Source organism: Peromyscus eremicus, chromosome 13, assembly GCF_949786415.1.
Source record: "Peromyscus eremicus chromosome 13, PerEre_H2_v1, whole genome shotgun sequence".
NCBI lineage: Eukaryota > Metazoa > Chordata > Mammalia > Rodentia > Cricetidae > Peromyscus > Peromyscus eremicus.
The window spans coordinates 7,569,538-7,588,178 of NC_081429.1; the positions used below are offsets into that span (position 1 = coordinate 7,569,538).

General features: G+C 44.5%; 1 protein-coding gene across 6 annotated transcripts in view; it reads left to right on the top strand.

The window, feature by feature from the left end:
• Positions 1-1,201: 1,201 nt before the first annotated feature.
• Positions 1,202-18,641, top strand: part of Ube2f (ubiquitin conjugating enzyme E2 F (putative)) — a 47,971-nt gene continuing 30,531 nt past the window's right edge. Inside the window, exons 1-2 of one of the 6 annotated variants that reach the window (XM_059277964.1) lie at positions 1,202-1,333; positions 5,501-5,634. In XM_059277964.1, the coding sequence (XP_059133947.1) occupies positions 5,517-5,634 (118 nt within the window). In that variant the 5' untranslated portion in view covers positions 1,202-1,333; positions 5,501-5,516. Of the gene's footprint in view, positions 1,334-1,420; positions 1,791-5,500; positions 5,635-18,641 lie in introns of those variants that run through there. The other 5 variants (XM_059277966.1, XM_059277968.1, XM_059277967.1 and 2 more) reach the window with 5 other exon arrangements.

Sequence of the window (18,641 nt, forward strand, 5' to 3'; positions counted from 1 at the left end):
TTCCTCTGCCTACGTCTCACATCTCCGTACCTGATTTCTGGAGACCCAAACTCAGGTCCTCATGCTGACAATGCTTTACTCACTGGGCCATCTCCCCAACCCAAATGCCTCATTTAGAAAGAAATTTTAGGCCGGGCAGTGGTGGCGCATGCCTTTAATCCCAGCACTCAGGAGGCAGAGGCAGGCGATCTCTGTGAGTTTGAGGCCAACCTGGGCTACAGAGTGAGTTCCAGGAAAGGTGCAAAGCTACACAGAGAAACCCTGTCTAGAAAAAAAGAAAGAAACAAAGAAACTTTAGGGTCTACGGATGTAGCTCAGAGGTAGTGTGTTCTGCATGTGAGATTTCCTGGGATCCATTCCCCAACACCACAAAGAAAATAAATAAAAAACTTGACACTCTTTTTCTGCAGCAAATATTCTTTTCAAGACTCCTCTCTAGGAGTCTTGCCTAACTCTCTCCCAAAGTATGCTATCTCCAGTCCCACAGGGAAAGGGAATTCGTACCCCACAGGATACAAGTAAGATGCTACACTTGGAACCCCAGGGCCTCACATATGCTAAGCAAGTTCCCTACCATTGCCCTACATCCAGAGGCCTGAAGTAGATTTTTGTTTGTCTGAGGTAGGCTCTCTCTACATAGCCCTGGCTGTCCTGGAGCTCACTGTGTAGACAAAGCCTTCCTCTTTCTCTGGAGGGCGGGGATTTAAAGTGTGCGCCACCATGCCCGGCCTGAAGCATATTTTTAAAGTAACAAATAAGAGAAATTAAAAAATAAGGAGCACGAGAAGCGCCTCTACGCCCAGTAACCACGTGGTGTGATCTGTAATCTACACCAAAGCCCTAGTGCAGGCCGCAGGCAGGTCGGGTCATTTGCAGTCGGTCTCGGTGCCAGGCACAGGAACGCAGCTCCACCCGCAGGTACCGCACCAGCACTCCCCGGCCGTCCAGCCGCCCAATGAATGGAAACCAGGCCGCGCGCGGGACGCTAGGACGCAGGCACGGGCACCGTAACCAATCAGAGAAGGCCTTGGCTCTCCCTTGGCCCGCCCTCAGGTCGTGCCCTCCGCCAATGAGCGACGGCCGCCCCGTCGGGCCCACGCGCGCGGCTGTCTGCGCGTGAGGCTGCCAATAAAGTTCTCCGCAGCTTTGAATTTCTTTCTTTCTTTTTTTTTTTTAAAGCGCCCGCTGCGGTCACAGCGCAGTCCCCGCCCCGCCACTTCCGGTCCCGCCGCCGGGAGCCGGTGCGGCTGTGAGGGCTTTCGCGTCTTGCAGCCGTCGCTGGTCGGGCATGGTGTTGGGTGCCGGCCCGCCTCGCCTGACTCGCGGTGCTCAGGTGAGCCCGTCGCGCGGGCTGAGATGCGGCCGCGGCTCCTCTCGCCGAGCGCCGGCGCCGGGGCCGCGAGGTCGGCGGCTGACGGGAAGCGCTGGGCGGCCAGCGAGCCCCCGCGGCTCTGAGGGCCGGGCCGAGGCGGACCCCGTGCCACCGCCGGCAAGGTCACGGTGCCGAGCTCGGGCCCGCCGGGAGACCGAGGCCGCGGCGAGGAGGCCCGCTGCCCCCGGAGGGAGGCGGACGCGGCCCGCCACCGCGGCAGCGGGGAGGAGGGGAGGCCGGTCCCGCCCGGTCCGGTTCGGTCCCTGACCCGGTTCCGCGGCGTGTTATCTCGGGTGTGGCCTCCTCCCCGGCGGGCTCGGTGGCCTCCGTCTCGGGTGGGCATTGGGACCCGCCCCTCGGCGCCGCCGGTGGGTTGGAGTGACCGAGAAGGCTTCGCGGAGGGGAGCTTGGCCTCTAGGTAGAAATCTGCTCTCCCTAAGTCCCTGCTGGGGCTAGATGGTGAAGGCAAGGAGGGCATCCCTAGACCTGGTTGTGAGATTTGGACACAGGTTCCAGAAGTGAGCGGGATCCCGGTGTGGACCAGTGAGGCTGCTGGTGGCCCTGGTGCAAGAGGCTTCCGAGCTGGTGGGGCAGGGAGCCCGGCAGTGGGAGTTAAGAGAGCTAACAGTGATGGAGGAGCTTCAGGAGCCCCTCTTGGGCCGAACTACCTGACATTCGGTCCCCGAAATCAAAGATGGGCTCCAGAGGTGGTCAGTCAATAAACCTGGTGGACGAGAGACCCCTGGGCACTGTCATGCCGTACGGTCCTGATCTGTTTCCTTACGCTTGGGAGGTTAAGTAAGTGTCTCTAGTGACCTGTAGTTCTCACGTAAATGCTTGGATCGGAACGATCTGTGAGGAGTTAGCCTCACCTTGAGCTGCCTGGCCCTGCACAGGTGACACGGGCCTGATTTCACCATGGCACATAGGAATGCTGAGTAAACAGGACCTGGTGAGACTGGTAAATAACAAGCTGGGATCTTCTTTGGTGGATGGCCTAAAATTCAGTCCCACCCAGAGGAGGAACTAACTGGGCCAATTACAACTTGTGGAATTTAGAGACTGAGCATGCTGTTCAGAATAGCTGATCTGTTCCCAAAATACTGCCTTAGTCACGGTGTGATTTTCGAGAAACGGGAAGTTTGGGTTAAAGTCCGGTTTTCCAGAGGTGGGCCGTGTTGAGGAGAGGAAGAGAATTCTGAGGCAGCTGCAGGTAGTCTGCTAGCCTTTGGATAGTTTGAGTAATTATTTTTGTTCCCTTTGTGTAGATTTAATTTTCTGATGATGGGAACGTTTCCAAATTGGGACTGCTTTGTTCCTCCTGTGGCATGTGAAAGTGATACAGATGATAGAAGAATTAGTGGCCACTCTTTGTATTACATGCCGTAGAATATTAGAAAGTGCATGTTGTGTTTTCTCTGGAGACAACACCAGTGTTTTCTCCCCTGCATGGCCTTTGCACAACATGTCTTATTTAAAGTCTACAAACTTCTCGAGGATTACAAGCTAGAGTCTATGCCTTGCCGAGCAGAGCATACCCATCCTCTGCCTCAGAGAAGGCCTCAGTGTAGGGGAGGGGTATGTTAAGTACCACAGCAGTGTGTGGGGAAGGCCTGGCTCTTGCCAGGTCCCTGAGCAGTGCAGCTCCTCAGGGCGTGGAGCAGTGTGTGCCCTGGCTTCATTTCCCATAAAGTTCTGTTATGACCACTAGGGGACTGCCTACTAAACTATTAATCACTGTTTTTCTTTTTCACTTTTTACTATTCGCTTCACTGACACCCAAGGTGAATATCTATCTGCTGATCCTCCTGTGGAGCATCCCATACTCCTCACTAATCCCCAGTGGTAGATAGGCTTATTATTTACCTGTGCATTGTCAGGCACCCTTGATGTCCCCAGGTCTGAGCACATAGTGGTAGGCTTGGACTTGGCCAGGGTGGCAAACACTACCCCAGGATCCTGTTTGAGAAATTCCTGAAAAGATCATTCCAGGTGGGGCCAAGGCAGGAAAGCATTGCTCTGTTCTGTTTTGGTAGCTTGTGGGCTGAAGCCTCCTGGGGGAAGTGACTTAGCAGTGGAACCATAGCTCTGTGCCTGAAGTGAAAACTTGAAGGTCTGTGGTGTCCATAGTGGGCTCATCTCTTCACGTAGACGTCCCTGAGGAGAAGGCGTTGTAGAGTGGGACTGAAGAAACAGGTGCTAGTGTGCTTTCAGATGTTTGCCAACTGCACTGAGGTATGATTGAACTGCCCCATCACTTCATGATTGATCAGTGTAAAACTGACACCATGACCATGCTTACAACACACCTTCCAGAGGAAACTAGGTTTTTGTGGTGAGTGCTTCTTGTAGCCAAGTGTCTTGGACACTTACCCTCCAGGCCTATTGTTCCAGGGTCCACATGGGCATGTGCCTCTGTGTGTGTGTGTGTGTGTGCGCGCGCGCGCGCGTTGGGAATCTTTCCTAGATTTCAATGCTATGTGTTTATGCATCCTAACATGCCATATAAAAATTGTTGGGGCCGGGTGGTGGTGGCGGCAGCGTATGTCTTTAATCCCAGCACTCAGGAGGCAGAGCCAGGAGAATCTGTGTGAGTTCAAGGCCAGCCTGGTCTACAGAGCAAGCTCCAGGACAGGCACCAAAACTACACAGAGAAACCCTGTCTCAAAAACAAAAACAAACAAACAAAAAAAAAAAGAATTGTGCATTTAGACAAATATACTTTTTGTTTTGTTTTGGTATTTTTATTTATTTTGCTTGTTGGTGCATGATCCCCTTTGTAGCCCAGGCTAACCTCCAACTGACAAATCTTCCTGCCTTAGCCTCCCAAATACTGATGTTACAAGTATGTGACACTGTGCTCAGTGTGACCAGTCTTCAGTATGGCAGGGCCATGTACAGTTTGGAAGATCATATCCATTGTCTTGTTTTTGTGATATGTGTTACAAAATGAAATCTGACATCACTAAGGATACATAAAAGATGGCATGAGAAACTAGGTGAAAGACCTGGGTTTGAGATGTTTTAAAATACCAGTGAAGAGAGGAATATCCTTGTTTCCAGAGTCTTAGCCTCAAGTTTGACCTCTTGGATAAAGCTTTTCATCTGGAAAATTGTAGATCCTTTTTGACTGAAAAAATTATCAAACCAGTATTGAAAGGAAGTAATTTTAAAACAAGAAAGGAAATTATGCAAATATTGAACTGTTCACTTACTCTTGCTAAAGTCCCTCTCTGGAAGTGTCAAGTATGAGGAGTGTCTGATTGATGGAAGCGTGTAGTAGAAACAGAAGGCAGATTCTGGAGGTAGGAATTGCTGACACCCTAATGTAAATTGTGCTCTGGGTGACAATACCTTTACATAGGTCCATCAGTTAGAACAAATAAAGCCTCTTGGAGGGAATGCTGATCATGGGAATGGGGAGAGGAGTGCATGGAAAGGGCCCGTACCTTCTGCCCAACAATTGTGTTGCTCTAATGCTGCTTTTAGAATAAACAGTTGAAGGGTTAAGGAGTGGGTGGCAGTTTTTCATCCTTTATGCAGGCAGTTGGGAGCATTACCTCAGCTGCCTTTGGGTTTTGCTGTCCTTCCCAGGGAGTTTGCAGCAGGAAACCTGAAGCTCACAGGGGCTGGAAGCAGCCAGTTTGGGGTATTATCATTTGCTCTTGGTGTTGACATTGCACATCAGTAAATACAACAGTCCTTTGAAGGCTCTGTACACTTCCCTTGAAGGGAGAAGGAAAGCAAAGCATCAGATGTCTCTTCTGCCCTAGAGACTTCTGTTCCCAGGCCGCACCTGGATCCCAGTGCTTCAGGGACAGTTACTTCATTTGAAACCAGTGTGGGTAGCACATGAGAGCTGGTTGGGAAGCTTGGGGGTGGGTGGGCTAGATTGTGATTGAACTAGCACCCACTCTGTGCCTGGTGGGTATGAAACTTGTGGCTCCCCAAATTTACAAAAAATCACGTGGCTTATTCAGATCCATTGTGAAGGAATCCAGTTTTGTTAATATGTGTAGGAATGTTCTACACATTTTAGAGAAAATCTGAAGGGAAAACACCTATGTATTTCTCCTGTCTAGTTGTTGTCTGGAGACACGCTTCTTACTACTCTTGCCTGTCTTCCAGAAGAAAGGTGGCAGTAATGCTAACGCTGGCAAGCAAGCTGAAGCGGGATGACGGTCTCAAGGGATCCCGGACATCAGCCTCCACATCGGACTCTACTCGGAGGGTTTCTGTGAGAGACAAGCTGCTTGTTAAAGGTAACCGTCCTCCGTGGAAGCTGTTTTTATACCCTGTATCGATGGATGTCAAGAAGCCTGTTGAATGGAAATACTTCTTTGAAATGATTTGAACGGATGGTTATCAGCCAGGCATGCCTTTAGTTCCAGGACTCTGGAGGAAGAGGCTGGTAGATCTCTTGAGTTCAAGGCCAACCTTGTCTACACAGTGAGTTCCAGGACAGCCAGTTACATGTTTCAAAAAATAATACACTGTTTCAAAAAAATAAAAATAGAATGAAATGTGATTGTCCCTTACAGTGGAATGATTTATATCAGGCAAAGGATGGGCTTGTGATAGCAAGGAGATGGTGTTAGAACTGTGGTGTCTGACGCACCAGGAATAGTCTTTGTTGGCTCTGCTATGCTGTGTTGTGGAAAGAATAAGGCAATAGGAGTTGGCAGGCCTGAGGCACGTGGGTGCTGCTGTTATTCTCCTCTGCTATCCCTTTCCTGTGGGATGCACAGCAGTTTCTAGCCTGGAAAAGGTAATGTCTTAGAATCCTTTCCTGTTTCATGCAGGACACAGCCTAAGGAATCCTGTGAAGACCTGGGTGTCTTCACAGAATTATCATAGTACACAACACACACCATCACACACAGATACTATATAAACTGTTAATAATGCATATTGTAATTTTATTATTAGAATTCACAGAATTATTATTAGAATTGTGTCTTAAGGTCATAGTCACTATTCATGTTTGTAAAAGAAAACTGTGTTTGATAAAGGGTTTCCTTTTGTGTTTGTGGGTGGTATATGTGTGGCTTGCATGTTCCTGTGTGCATGGTAAGGGCAAGGATGCACAGACGTACACTTATGGACGCATATACATGTGGAGGTGCAGAGGTTGAAGGCAGTGGGTTTGTACTGGTTTAACAGAGTCTCTTTGTACTTTCTGGACTTAAATCTTGAATTAGCTTAAATCTGTCTGCCTGCCAGCACAGAGTGGTGGCATCTGAATTACTAAGAATCAACAGGTGGGCCTCAGTACTGCAGCCTGAACAAGAGCAAACCCAGAGCTTAGAATTTTGTTGTTTGTTTGCTTAATTTTGGCTTGAATGTTTTTTTATTATTCCCTCGAGTGAAAATAACTCAATATTAAAGATCCCTTCAGCTGGGCGGTGGTGGCGCATGCCTTTAATCCCAGCACTCGGGAAGCAGAGCTAGGAGGATCTCTGTGAGTTCAAGGCCAGCCTGGGCTATAGAGTGAGTTCCAGGAAAGGCGCAAAGCTACACAGAGAAACCCTGTCTCGAGGAAAAAAAAAAAAAAAACGAAAAAAATAGATCCCTTCATGGGAAATGTTTTCCATTTTTCCCTAATGATGGGAATAACTCATTATTAATAGTCCCTTCATGGAAGAAAGAGGAAGTTTAAATGGGCCCAACTTCTGGTGAAGAACGGTTTGATCAGGACATGGAATGCTAAGTCGATGCTGTTTAAATTTCCAGAGATATTAATCATTCAGTGTATAGAGGATGTTGTTGTCTTTTGATTGTCTAATAAATATTTGATTTTCATGGTAGATAAACTAAAGGAACAGGATTCACAATTTTAAACTATATATTGAATATGCACTTGCCTGTTGATCATTACTGAGAATTTGGCTCTGCTCTTAAATTGCTTTCTAAAATTCTTGGTTAAATTCTATAGAAATGTAACACCTGATGCTGGAGAGTTCAGCCTTGTGTAGAAGACACAGGAGAATTGGCAGGTTTGACTAACCCTAAAGCTGCCTAGGCCGAGAACCAGAGCTATGTCTAGGCCCGTCCCAATATCCACTCCATCTATGATCTTCTGGAGCATGTGAAGGGGCCAGTCCTTTAGACCCAAAGCTGCAGGATCTCCACAACACAGGGCAACAACAGGATATCCAAGAGGGGTCCCAGACTGGGCCCAACATCAATAGTGAAACAGAAACCCAGAGGCATGGAATCAGACCAGTGACTTTTTGCAATGAACACTTGCAAGTAAATATATATGGACAAAGGGATTTGCTTCGTGACTCATTGGGTCACCCTGCAGCTTTTGATGAGATTCCTAGTTTTTCTCTTTTGTTGTTGTTGTTGTTTTTCTCTTAGATTTTGTTTTTTTGTGGGGGTATTGCAGGGGCAGGGGCAGAAGGTGGAAGTGAAGGAATGGGGGAAATGAATGGGATCAAGATGCACAATGTGAAAGATTTATTTTAGAATAAATAAAAAGAAAATTAAAATTAAAAAAAAAAAAAAAGAGGCCGGGCGGTGGTGGCGCACGCCTTTAATCCCAGCACTCGGGAGGCAGAGCCAGGCGGATCTCTGTGAGTTCGAGGCCAGCCTGGGCTACCAGTGAGTCCCAGGAAAGGCGCAAAGCTACACAGAGAAACCCTGTCTCGAAAAACCAAAAAAAAAAAAAAAAAAAAAAAAAAAAAAAAAAAATAACACCTGAAACAGATTGGGTTGTTAGCTTATTAAATAATATGATTACTAGGATAAACACCCATAAAAAATAATCTCTTACTGATAAAGAGGTTGCAAATTATTTTTGTAACTAATTATTTTTCCACTAAATAAAATACAGGTAAATTGTTTAATCTACATTGTTAATAATTGGTGAGTTGCATTAACATGTTACTTGGGATCTATAAAAAAGGATCCTCTTTTTAGGTTTTATAAAAATATTCCAAAGTATTACCTCAGTTACCTCTTCAAATCCTATAGAGATATATTTAATGCTTTTATAGATGGCATATGTAAAAGGACCATGGAAATAAAAGCTGATGGTAAAATTGCTTAGTTAATTATTGCTTCCATATCTTAAAGGCAAAATGATGCCTATATGTGGAACTAGAGGCTTTGGAGGAAAAAAAGATGTCATGACAAACAATTATCAATGATGAATGGCCTCAACTAAAAGTAAAATTAAATGAGATTAAGATTAAAGGATTGCCCAGCGGATCTACAGAGTGAGATCCAGGATAGGCACCAAAACAACACAGAGAAACCTGTCTCAAAAAAAACAAACAAAAAGAAAAGAAAAAAAGATTAAAGGATTATTGGATTCTGGTGCTAAATGTTATCTATAGTTTCACAAGAATCCTGGGATCCCAACTGGCCTCTACAAGAAGTCTCCACTCAATTTGTAGGCATTGGAACCTTTTCTAAAATAAAACAAAATATAATATGGATTAAATGTATAGAGCCTTAAAAAATAGATAAAAATGTTAAAGCCTCATATGGCTAATATAGCCATAAATTTATGGGAGAGAAATTTATTACAACAATGGTGAGCTCAAATTAATATTCCTACAATTTCAGAAACAGCTCGTAAATTGATGTTTAAATTAGGATATATTCCTGAAGTTGTAAGAATAGGTCACAGGCTATACAGGTTGTACAAAGACAAGATAAGACAGGAATTGGCTATCCAAATTTAAAGTAGGAGTCACTGTTGGTAGCCCAACTTTATGTCAATATTTTATAAATCAACCACTGGAAATGACTCGTAAACAATTTCCTTAGGCTGTTATTTATCATTATATGGATGATATTTTATTGGCTTCTCTGATACAGATACCTTAGAAAAAATGTAATACAAAAAAATTTACTCTATTGGGGATTACAAATTTCTCCTTAAAAAAATATGCAAAGAGGAGATTCTCTTAACTATACATTAAATTCTCTAGTCTATACATTAAATAAACTAAAAGTTCAGCCACAGAAGGTACAGATTAGAAAAGATTGGTATTCTCTTAATGATTTTCAAAAATTATTGGATGATATTAACTGGTTGAGGCCTACAATTAGATTGTCTACTCAAGAATTAACTAATTTGTTTCAAATTCTGCAAGATGACTCAGATTTAAATGATCCTAGATAGTTAACAACTGAGGCCAAAAAAAGAATTAGCCCTGATGAAACAAAAATTACAAAATACTTATAGATAGATTAGACCTTATAAAGAGATGCTTGTTAAACAGATGGGGGAGGATATGAGGACCCCTAGAGATAGACTGTATAGTACCCTACTAAAAAAAATTTTGTTTTGTTTTTTGAGACAGGGTTTCTCTGTGTAGCTTTGCGCCTTTCCTGGAACTCACTCTGTAGCCCAGGTTGGCCTAGAGATCCACCTGCCTCTGCATTCCAAATGCTGGGATTAAAGGTATATGCCACCACTGCCTGGCTAAAATTTTTTTTAAATGCTAATGAAACAGGAACAAAATTGAGTTATGGAAAGAATTGCTGAATTGAGTCAGCCCATGTATTATAAATATTTTAACACAAAATAATTCAGGCAAAGTGTTAAGTTAGGGCCGAGGTTATGCTTATGTTTCCACAGGAGATAATAAATTGTGGATTCCATTGAAATTAATAAAAATTTGCCAGGAGCAAAAGACATCTCCAAGATGCTGCAGATGCAGGGATGCCTCTGCCAAAGTCAATACACAGGAGATCTTTGCAACAACTAATCCTCCCACCTGGGGACAGCCTAAGAGTTTATATGACTCACAAGCTTCTGAATGCTACACCATGCTTTCTGTGGTAATGATGCTGGTAAAAGGGATGGATCATAATTATTGGGCTTATATCCCCAATCCTCCAGTTAACATAGCAATAAGTTGGGAAGATATGAATATTCCTGTAATGGTTAATGAATCTTCTTGGTTACCTGGTCCTTATGACAATCGAGGAGCTCAGCCAGTGGAGGAGGGTAAAGTGATTGACAATTACACTGTTGGAGTACAAGGAATACCTGTTTACATGGGAAATGAAATTTAATGCCTAAAAATTACCTCTCAAGTATGGCTATCCATAGTCAGTACTACCCAAGATTATCGTGATAAGTTTTATATGCTTCATGCATTTGGTTTTAAAGGACAAGAGATTAATGCTACTAGTTCCATAAATCTGCTGTTCTGTAAGATGAGGGTTATCAACAAGGAACCTGACTGGGTACATGGGCAACACTGTAAGAGTGAGAAACCTTGAGTGCTAATTAATATCTCCAAAGGAGACATCATTGATTGGAGCCCTTATGTCTCCCCTCAAGGGAAATATCTCACTCAGAGTTAAGATGGAAATGGTATAATATAAATGAAACTATGGAAATCAGTGCTTCTGTTAATGAACCTATTCGGTGGCATGGAGTTGGAATGGCAAGTCCTCCCCTGCAATTTGGCAATTCAATTCAGACTAACTTGTGGAAATTGGCAAGTGCCTTCTACCCTCTTAAGGTGTGGGAAGGAAAATTAAACATTAAGGATGATAAGTACACTCTGTCTTTAGACTAAATCAAAGCCCTCCTTTTATGGCATATGTACCATTACCTTACCTGCTATTAAAGGGGCCTGTACATTGGCACTTGTGAATGGTGTACCCTTCATACTTAGGTTAATTCTAGTATGCTTTTAAATTTGACCTTTGAAAGTTTATATATTCTTAGAGCAAGGCCAGCAATCTGGATACCAGTAAAGTTGTCGAGGCCATGGCAAAACTCTCCTATGATGGTCCCGGTACAGAAGCTCGCTAAAAGAATATTTAGAGGAACACGTCGTATGGTTGGACTGGTGGTTGCAGTTATTATGAGAGTCATTGCATTGGCAGCTACAGCAACAACCACTGGAGTGGTCCTTCATAAAGAAATCCAAACCGCTAAATTCATTAGAGACTGGCATAGACATTCAAAAATACTTTGGACTGAACAAAGTAAAATTGATAATGAGATAGTAAATGAATTAGCTAAATTAAGGCAAGCTGTTGTATTATTAGGGGATCAGTTAAAAATTTTGAAGGAGCAGATACAATTAAAATACGATTGAAATGTTTCTTGTTATTGTATCACACCCTTAAGATTTAATGAAAACAAGTATGATTGAAAAAAGGTTAAGATGCATTTGTTGGGTCACCCTAATTCTTCTCAAATGGTTTTTGATTTACAAAAAGAAATTTAAAAAACCTTTACAAAACAGTTACCTGATACGACAGGAACAGACATTATGAAAAATCTAGCAGATATCATAGCCTCATTCAGTCCTACGAGTCACTTTAATAGATTTCTTATCCTAGCAGGTGTTGCTCTTGTTCTAGAAATAGTAACTTTATGGGTTTTAAAATGTGTTTGGTATACTTGTGTAAGATTGTAAGACAAATAGATTTAAAAAAAAAAAGGCTATATTTGCTGTAAGGCTGCATAACTTACAAGATAATTGTTTTTTGTTTGTTGTGGTTGTTTGTTTGTTTTTTAAATAAAAAGGGGAATCTGTGGCTGCTTTCCTGCTGAGCCGCACCTGGCCTGGCTGCAGAGCATAGCACCTAGCCCTAGTCCATCCTTTGTTTAACCAATACCTTTTGTTTCTCTAGCCGCCCTATGTGATTCTTGTCTGAGAGTCTCCTAAGGATACAAAGCCTATGCAAAACTTGGTTCAGGAAACCCAGAAAACCATGGTATCTGAGAAATCAAGGAATTGCACTTGGCATTGTATCTTTGGGAGCTCCTTTTAGGTTGTTTTGAGCATATGGAAATTAACTGGCTAAACTGTAAATAGAGAGAAATACAAATGCCCTAGGTGAAGGGAAAGGCTTCAGTCCTTCAAGGTTGTATTCCCCTGCAGCCATGAAAGGCTAGATTCATTCTTAAGATGCCTCTGAGTCTTCTTTCCACAGATCTGTGTGAACCCGCACACCCATGTGGCAACAAACAGTGACAGGATCAGGCCCTGATTGTACTGCTGACACAAAATTTTATGTTCCTTGAAAACAGTAGTGTAGCATACAGAACATCCCACAGTACAGTAGGAGCATCTTTCTCATGATCTGGAGTCTGGGAGGCTAAGGTTCAGAAAGCAGGATTGGGCTCAGTGATAAAGCCACTTGCCTTACATGTACCAGGCCCTGGGTTCCATCCCCACCATCACAGAAAAAAACAAAGTGTCTGGTGAGAACTCTACTCTGCTTTCAAGATGCAACCAGGCTGCTGACTCCTAGGAGGACACTGGTCCCTTGAGAAGGAAGAGACAAGAGTTTAAATGGCACTAAATCATTCTTGTTAACAGAGCCCTCACGACTTAATCACTCCAGGATACCACTTCTTTTTTTTTTTTAAAAAAAGATTTATTTATTTATTATGTATACAGCATGTTTCCCTGCAGGCCAGAAGAGGGCACCAGATCCCACTACAGATGGCTGTGAGCCACCATGTGGGTGCTGGGAATTGAACTCAGGACCTCTGGAAGAGCAGCCAGTGTTCCTAACCTCTGAGCCATCTCTCCAGCCCCGGATACCACTTCTTAATACTGCCACATTGGGGATCAGGTTATAATATGAATTTTGGGCACCTTCAGACCAGAGCAAGTATTGTGGGTTAAACCATAGCAAGCACTTTAGGGGTAATGGCAGGGATGGTGCTTCCTTTTCCACCTGAAGAGCTGAGACTTCCTTTTCCACCTGAAGAAGCCTGCAGTAGTTGCAGCAGGATGGTCAGACTCACCTCTCAGGGGTGAGGCAGGCTCTAGGAGCACAGATTTTAAGCATTGCAGTTCAAAGAGCAGAGAGAGATGCAAATTAACAGAAGAAAGTTTGGACAGGCCCATCCTGTGCCTAGGGACTGACTCATCTGGGAGTTTTCAGATAGCTCCAGGGTGGTCATGGTGAAAAATCTTTCCAGACAAAAATCCCTTTAGGGACTTTGAAAGAGTCTGGGTTAGCAAGATTGCTCTAATTGAGATTATTGTCCTAGGTCATAAAGTGGGCTCCTGTGAAGATGTCTTTCATTGAGTATAGACAGGTTCTAGGAAACTAATTATGTTTAGAACTTAATACTGCAGACTGCATTCCTAAAGGGGGAGGCAGGAGCTTGTCACACAGGACAACTAAAAAATATCTTGAGATTGTACAGTAGAGGGAGGTGAAGAAAGCAGGCTGAGGGATGATCACACTTGGAGGAGAATGTCCCATTATAGCTTTTGCTCAGTTCTTAAAGCTGTCACCAACCTGGCAAAAGGCTCAGGCCTTCCTGCTTTGCTTTTAGTCAGATGGGGGCTGTCTTAGAAGGTGTCTAGCCTATGGTAGTAGTCCTAGAACAAAGGTCATGTGTCCATAGCCCCAGTGAGAGGGCATCTGGACAGTGTACCAGAGAAGACTGTCCTCTACACTGGCATCTCAAAGAGCCAAGGGAAAGATTGTAGACACTAACAGGCCAAAAATAGGTGCTTTTATATATAGGTAGGGGAGGGCTCATGGGGCCCTGCCACTTACTGGTGAACTCGCTGGCTGGTGTTCACTCCTGTCCTTGAGCCTAGCCAGGCACCTTAGAGTGGGAATAATGTGTCCATGTGTGCTTGGGCCCTCACAATCTACCAGAGCTGCCACATGCCCCTGTGCATTAGTGGCTCCTGAAGGTGAGAGAGGTCCCCAAGTCTGTTCCCAGTGCTAGACTCTCACACTACTCTCTGGTGAGTAGGTCAGGGTACAGCTGTCCACATTGCCAAGGTTGTCACAGCATTTGACAGCATATGAATCTGAGGGGTAGCCTAACAAGGAGTCCTGCTAACAGTCAAGTAGGAGGGCAGCCATCTGAGCACACACAGCCTTGTGTTCTGTTGAAGGTTAAACACCAGTGAGGCTGTTCAGGGAACCTGGATAGCCGCCATCAGTACATCAAACAGCGTAAGGGGGCAGGAGGGAGGGCTCATGGAAGCCATAGGTGGGCAGCCAACTTGTTATTTTCTGCACTCATGTCAAAAGTAGGTGGTATGAAGTCCAGGGCTACATTCGTAGCAATACTAGGCCTTTGTTAGAGGAAACTGCTTTCTCGGGGTTGGGATTTGCATTTTAGAGTGGTATTAGAACACTTTTGGTGAGTGAGTTAGCTCTGTCAGTGCTGAGGCCCGTGTCCTGGGAATGAAGGGCTCAGCTCCTATACTGATGTCTGAAGTTGGAACTCAGTTCTGCTAAGCCCATGTGCATCTCTGACTGGACTGGCCATTTATCTTAGCTTACTCTGCTATAACAAACCACTACAGATTGGGTAACATAAGCCACACATTTCTCATAGTTCTAGAAGCTGATTTGATGTTCAAGATCAAGTCCTAGTGAGGTAGGTCTTGGTTTATAAGCAAATGGTTGCGTGTGTCCTCAGCAAACAGAGAAGAAAATAGGTGCCTGAAAGGGAGAATGGTTTTCTCCTGAGGACACTGATCTCATGTGGGAGCTCTGCTAAGACTACCTAATGGCCTCCAAGTGCCGCCTTATTAGAGCACAGAGCTTCAGTATATGAAGGGAGAAGGGACACAAATTTAGGCCACATGAGGAGAGAAGGTCTCAATGTCTCCATATATTCACAGCAGGGGCCCTGCCACCTTGTAAGGCAAGTGTGTTTACGTGCCCCACATTTGCCAAACATTTGTGCCCAGCCTAGGGCACAGAGTAGGGCTGGGGCTGGCTGTGTGGCTCCCACCGTGAAGGGTATGCAGATGGGTAGCACTGATCTGGAGGACACAGCTAGAGCCTAGTGTTAGGAGCTGCCCAAAGCAAGAGGAGGTAAGTGCGTGAGGTGTGGGGGCCATTGTGAGAACTGCATGGACTTTGTAATCTGGTTATACTCACACTTCCAGTGAATTCTGGTGTGATCCTTATATAGAAAGGAAAATAATTTAATTTCTTAGAAGGAAGTTATGCAGCCACTGAGTTAAGCAAGGTGCCAGGTGCCTCCCAGAAATGCTAAGCCACCTAACAAAAGAGGTGTTAACTTGTGAAAGTACCGTGCAGATTTGACTGGGTGTTTTGTAGTCTGCACTGGGCTAGACAAAGTGCCAAGCATCTTTATTGAAATCCCATGTCCCAAGGATTCTATTCCCAGGCCTGCTCTGACAGGTGGAACAGAGGATTCCTGGTGTGGTCAGCAGGCTGTGTTTGGGCCTCCCCTCAGCACCCTCCTTTTCTTGGGTGAGTTACACTGAACATGATGAATACAGGCAAAACCTTAAATTTATTGCTATCATGTAGAATTAGAACTTTTTATTAAGTTTATGTGTATAATGGCATTAGATCATCTTTCCACAGGTAGTGGTCTGAAGCAGTCTGAATGACATGTCCTCCAGATTTGTACATTCAAATCTTAACAGTTGGGTGGTATTAATTAGGAGGTAATTTATGAGGGTGGAATTGCTATGAATGGAATCAGTACTAATAAATCAGTACTAGACAGTTTCCTTGCCTCTCCTACCATTTGAACACACAACAAGAATTTGCTATATATGAGGGTCCTGGGCCCTCACCAGATTCAGAATCTGCTGGTGCCTTGGTCTTGGCCAGCCATCCTTCAGAATTATAAAAAATAAGTGTCTGTTTGCAAACCACCTACGTGTAAGATATTTTTGTTATAACAGGCCACACAGACCAAGAGTTAGAGAACAACACTAATTTAGGTGCCTGGGCCTACTTAGGATTTTTAATGATACTGGAGTGATTGAGGACTGGGGCATCCAGGGATTTAGAATCCCTGTAGCTACTGGATTGTGGGGATAATCGGAACTCAAATTACTAAAAAATCAGTAAATCCTTTACACAATGTGGCTATACATGATAACTTTTATAAATAAAGTTATTGAGTAGAATCATATTAGCAAAACACTCCCTAAGTACTGATGTGATGTAGGTCTTTATTTTTTTTAATGATTTATTTTTTATTTTATGTACATTGTTGTTGGCTGCATGTATGTCCATATAGGGGTGTTGGAGGCCCTGGAGCTAGAGTTAACACAGACAGTTGTGAGCTGCCATGTGGGTGCTGAAAAGTAAAGTTAGATCCTCTGGAAAAACAGCCAGTACTCTTAATTGTTGAGCCATCTCTTAAGCGCCCCCCCCCCCTCCCCCTACTGCTCCTTTTTCTTTTTGGTTTTTGAGAGAGGTTTTCTGTGTAGCCCTGGCTGTCCTGGAACTTACTCTGTAGACCAGGCTGACATTGAACTTAGAGATTGCTTGCCTCTGCTTCCTGAGTGCTAGGATAAAAGGTATACCCCACCACACCTGCCTGTAATGAGGGTCTTTAATCTCCAATACACCCACACCATTTCCAGAAGAGAAGTGGAACATTGGTCAAGACATCTGCCCAGTTCCTTCCAATCCTCCCACCCATACTCTGCCCTATAACCTTGCCTGTGCATGTGCCCAGATCTCATTTCTTCATCCTGTGGCAGTGGACTAGCCTCTTGAGCCTTTTGCTTCTGCTGGTCATTATCTGTTTGATATGAAATTCATACCCAGTGGGCAGGGTTCCAGTTGTCACTAGGTGAATCTGGATGACAGAATAAAATATGCTAGTATTTGCTTCAAAAACAGTTTAGTTTCATGGATAGTACTTAAAAATGATGATTGTAAATGACTCATCTGTGGTCTTAGCTCTCTGCCAGTCTTCCCCAGGAAGGGCAAGAGCAGCATTTGACAAAGACAACTCCAAGGTCACTGCAGTCAAACATAGTGGCAGTGCACCTTTCACAGATTTATTTTTGTTTGAGAAAGGGTCTCACTGTATAACTCAGGCTGATTTCAAGTTCAGGGTCCTTCTGCCTTAGCATCCTGAGTGCTGGTTTGTAGGCATGAGCCACCAACCCCAGTCTTTAAGTATTTTTTAAAAGTACCTGTGACTACCAAAAGGGTGGACTCAAGGCTTGTGGTCAGTGATGGAATGTGTTGCCTTCCCAGCCCCAGCAAGAGGATTGACCTGCCGGTCCTCCTCTTCACCCCCTGACCTGTGGATTTTATATGTCCTTTTTCTCAGCATGAGAATATCACTGTAGGAGCACATTGACTCTGGCACCCTGGAACATGAAGGGATGTGGGCCCTTCCCTTGCCCAAGTTCCTCCTGCCCAATCACCTTTGCTGGCTATCCGTCTGATCTGGATTGCTGAACACTAAAGCAGAGGCTCCGGATAGGCTACCAGTGTCCAGCCAAAGGCTCTGTCATCTCATACACACTGCTAATACTTGTAAGCATAAGGGTCTCCATACCCTGAGCCTCAGCTCGAATTCCCACTCATGTCACAGCATTCGGCATGCCTTCCCCACTTCTCCTGAAGGGCTCGTCTTGATGCTGGGCCTTTTGGCCAGTCACCTGTCTTCCCTTTCCTGCTCTGCTTTCCATTTTTTCTCCTGAGTTTCTTCCATTTCTTTGCCAGCAGGCAGGTCTGATCCACAGTGATCACTGGCTTCTTCCCTGCTTTCACCTGGTGCTTACTGCCCGATGCAGAGGTCACTTGCCCTCTCCTCTGCCCTCCTTTGTGCTGTTGTTCCCTTGAGGCAGAACTTCAGAACTTATGTTGAGGAATCTCCTTGGGCTCCTGTCCCTATTTTTCCGCCTCATTCCCCATGGCTTTGCTGTTATGTGGACTGTTGCTTTGCCAGCACTTACACTGTCTGCCTTCTACCTGCTTGGAATGTGCTTTTACCCCATCTGTGTGGGACTAAAACTGTACATATTCTTCAGAGCAGCTTGGAGACTACCTGCCTGTCTCCAGTCTCAGAACTTATTCAGCCAAAGATCTAGACCACGCTACTTTCTGTCCAAGGCATAGACAGCTTTACTGGCCTGTTTATTGCCAGGGTGTCATGTCCTGTGCCCCCTCCCAATAATATTTTCCTTGTTGTTAATTATGATTTTACAAATGTACATGGTGTATATGTAGTAAAACAATTACTAGTCAAGTGAATTCATATATCCATTTCCTGTGCGGTCCCATTAGCATTCTGACTTACTCCTACCTAACCCTAACTTTGTACCCTTTGCTATTGCCCTCCTCACTTGTCACCATCATTCTGTTTCTCTGTATCCAACAGTTTGTTTCTTCTCTGTTGGCTTGTTTCACTTAGCATGATGGTCTTTGGTCCATCCACATTTTCACAAATGGCAGGATTGTCTTTGCTAATGCTGCGTAGTGTTCCTTACGCACCCCATAGTTTCTTCGTTATTCAGTAAATTCTTGGGCTGATTCCGTATCTTGGCTACCATGAAAAATA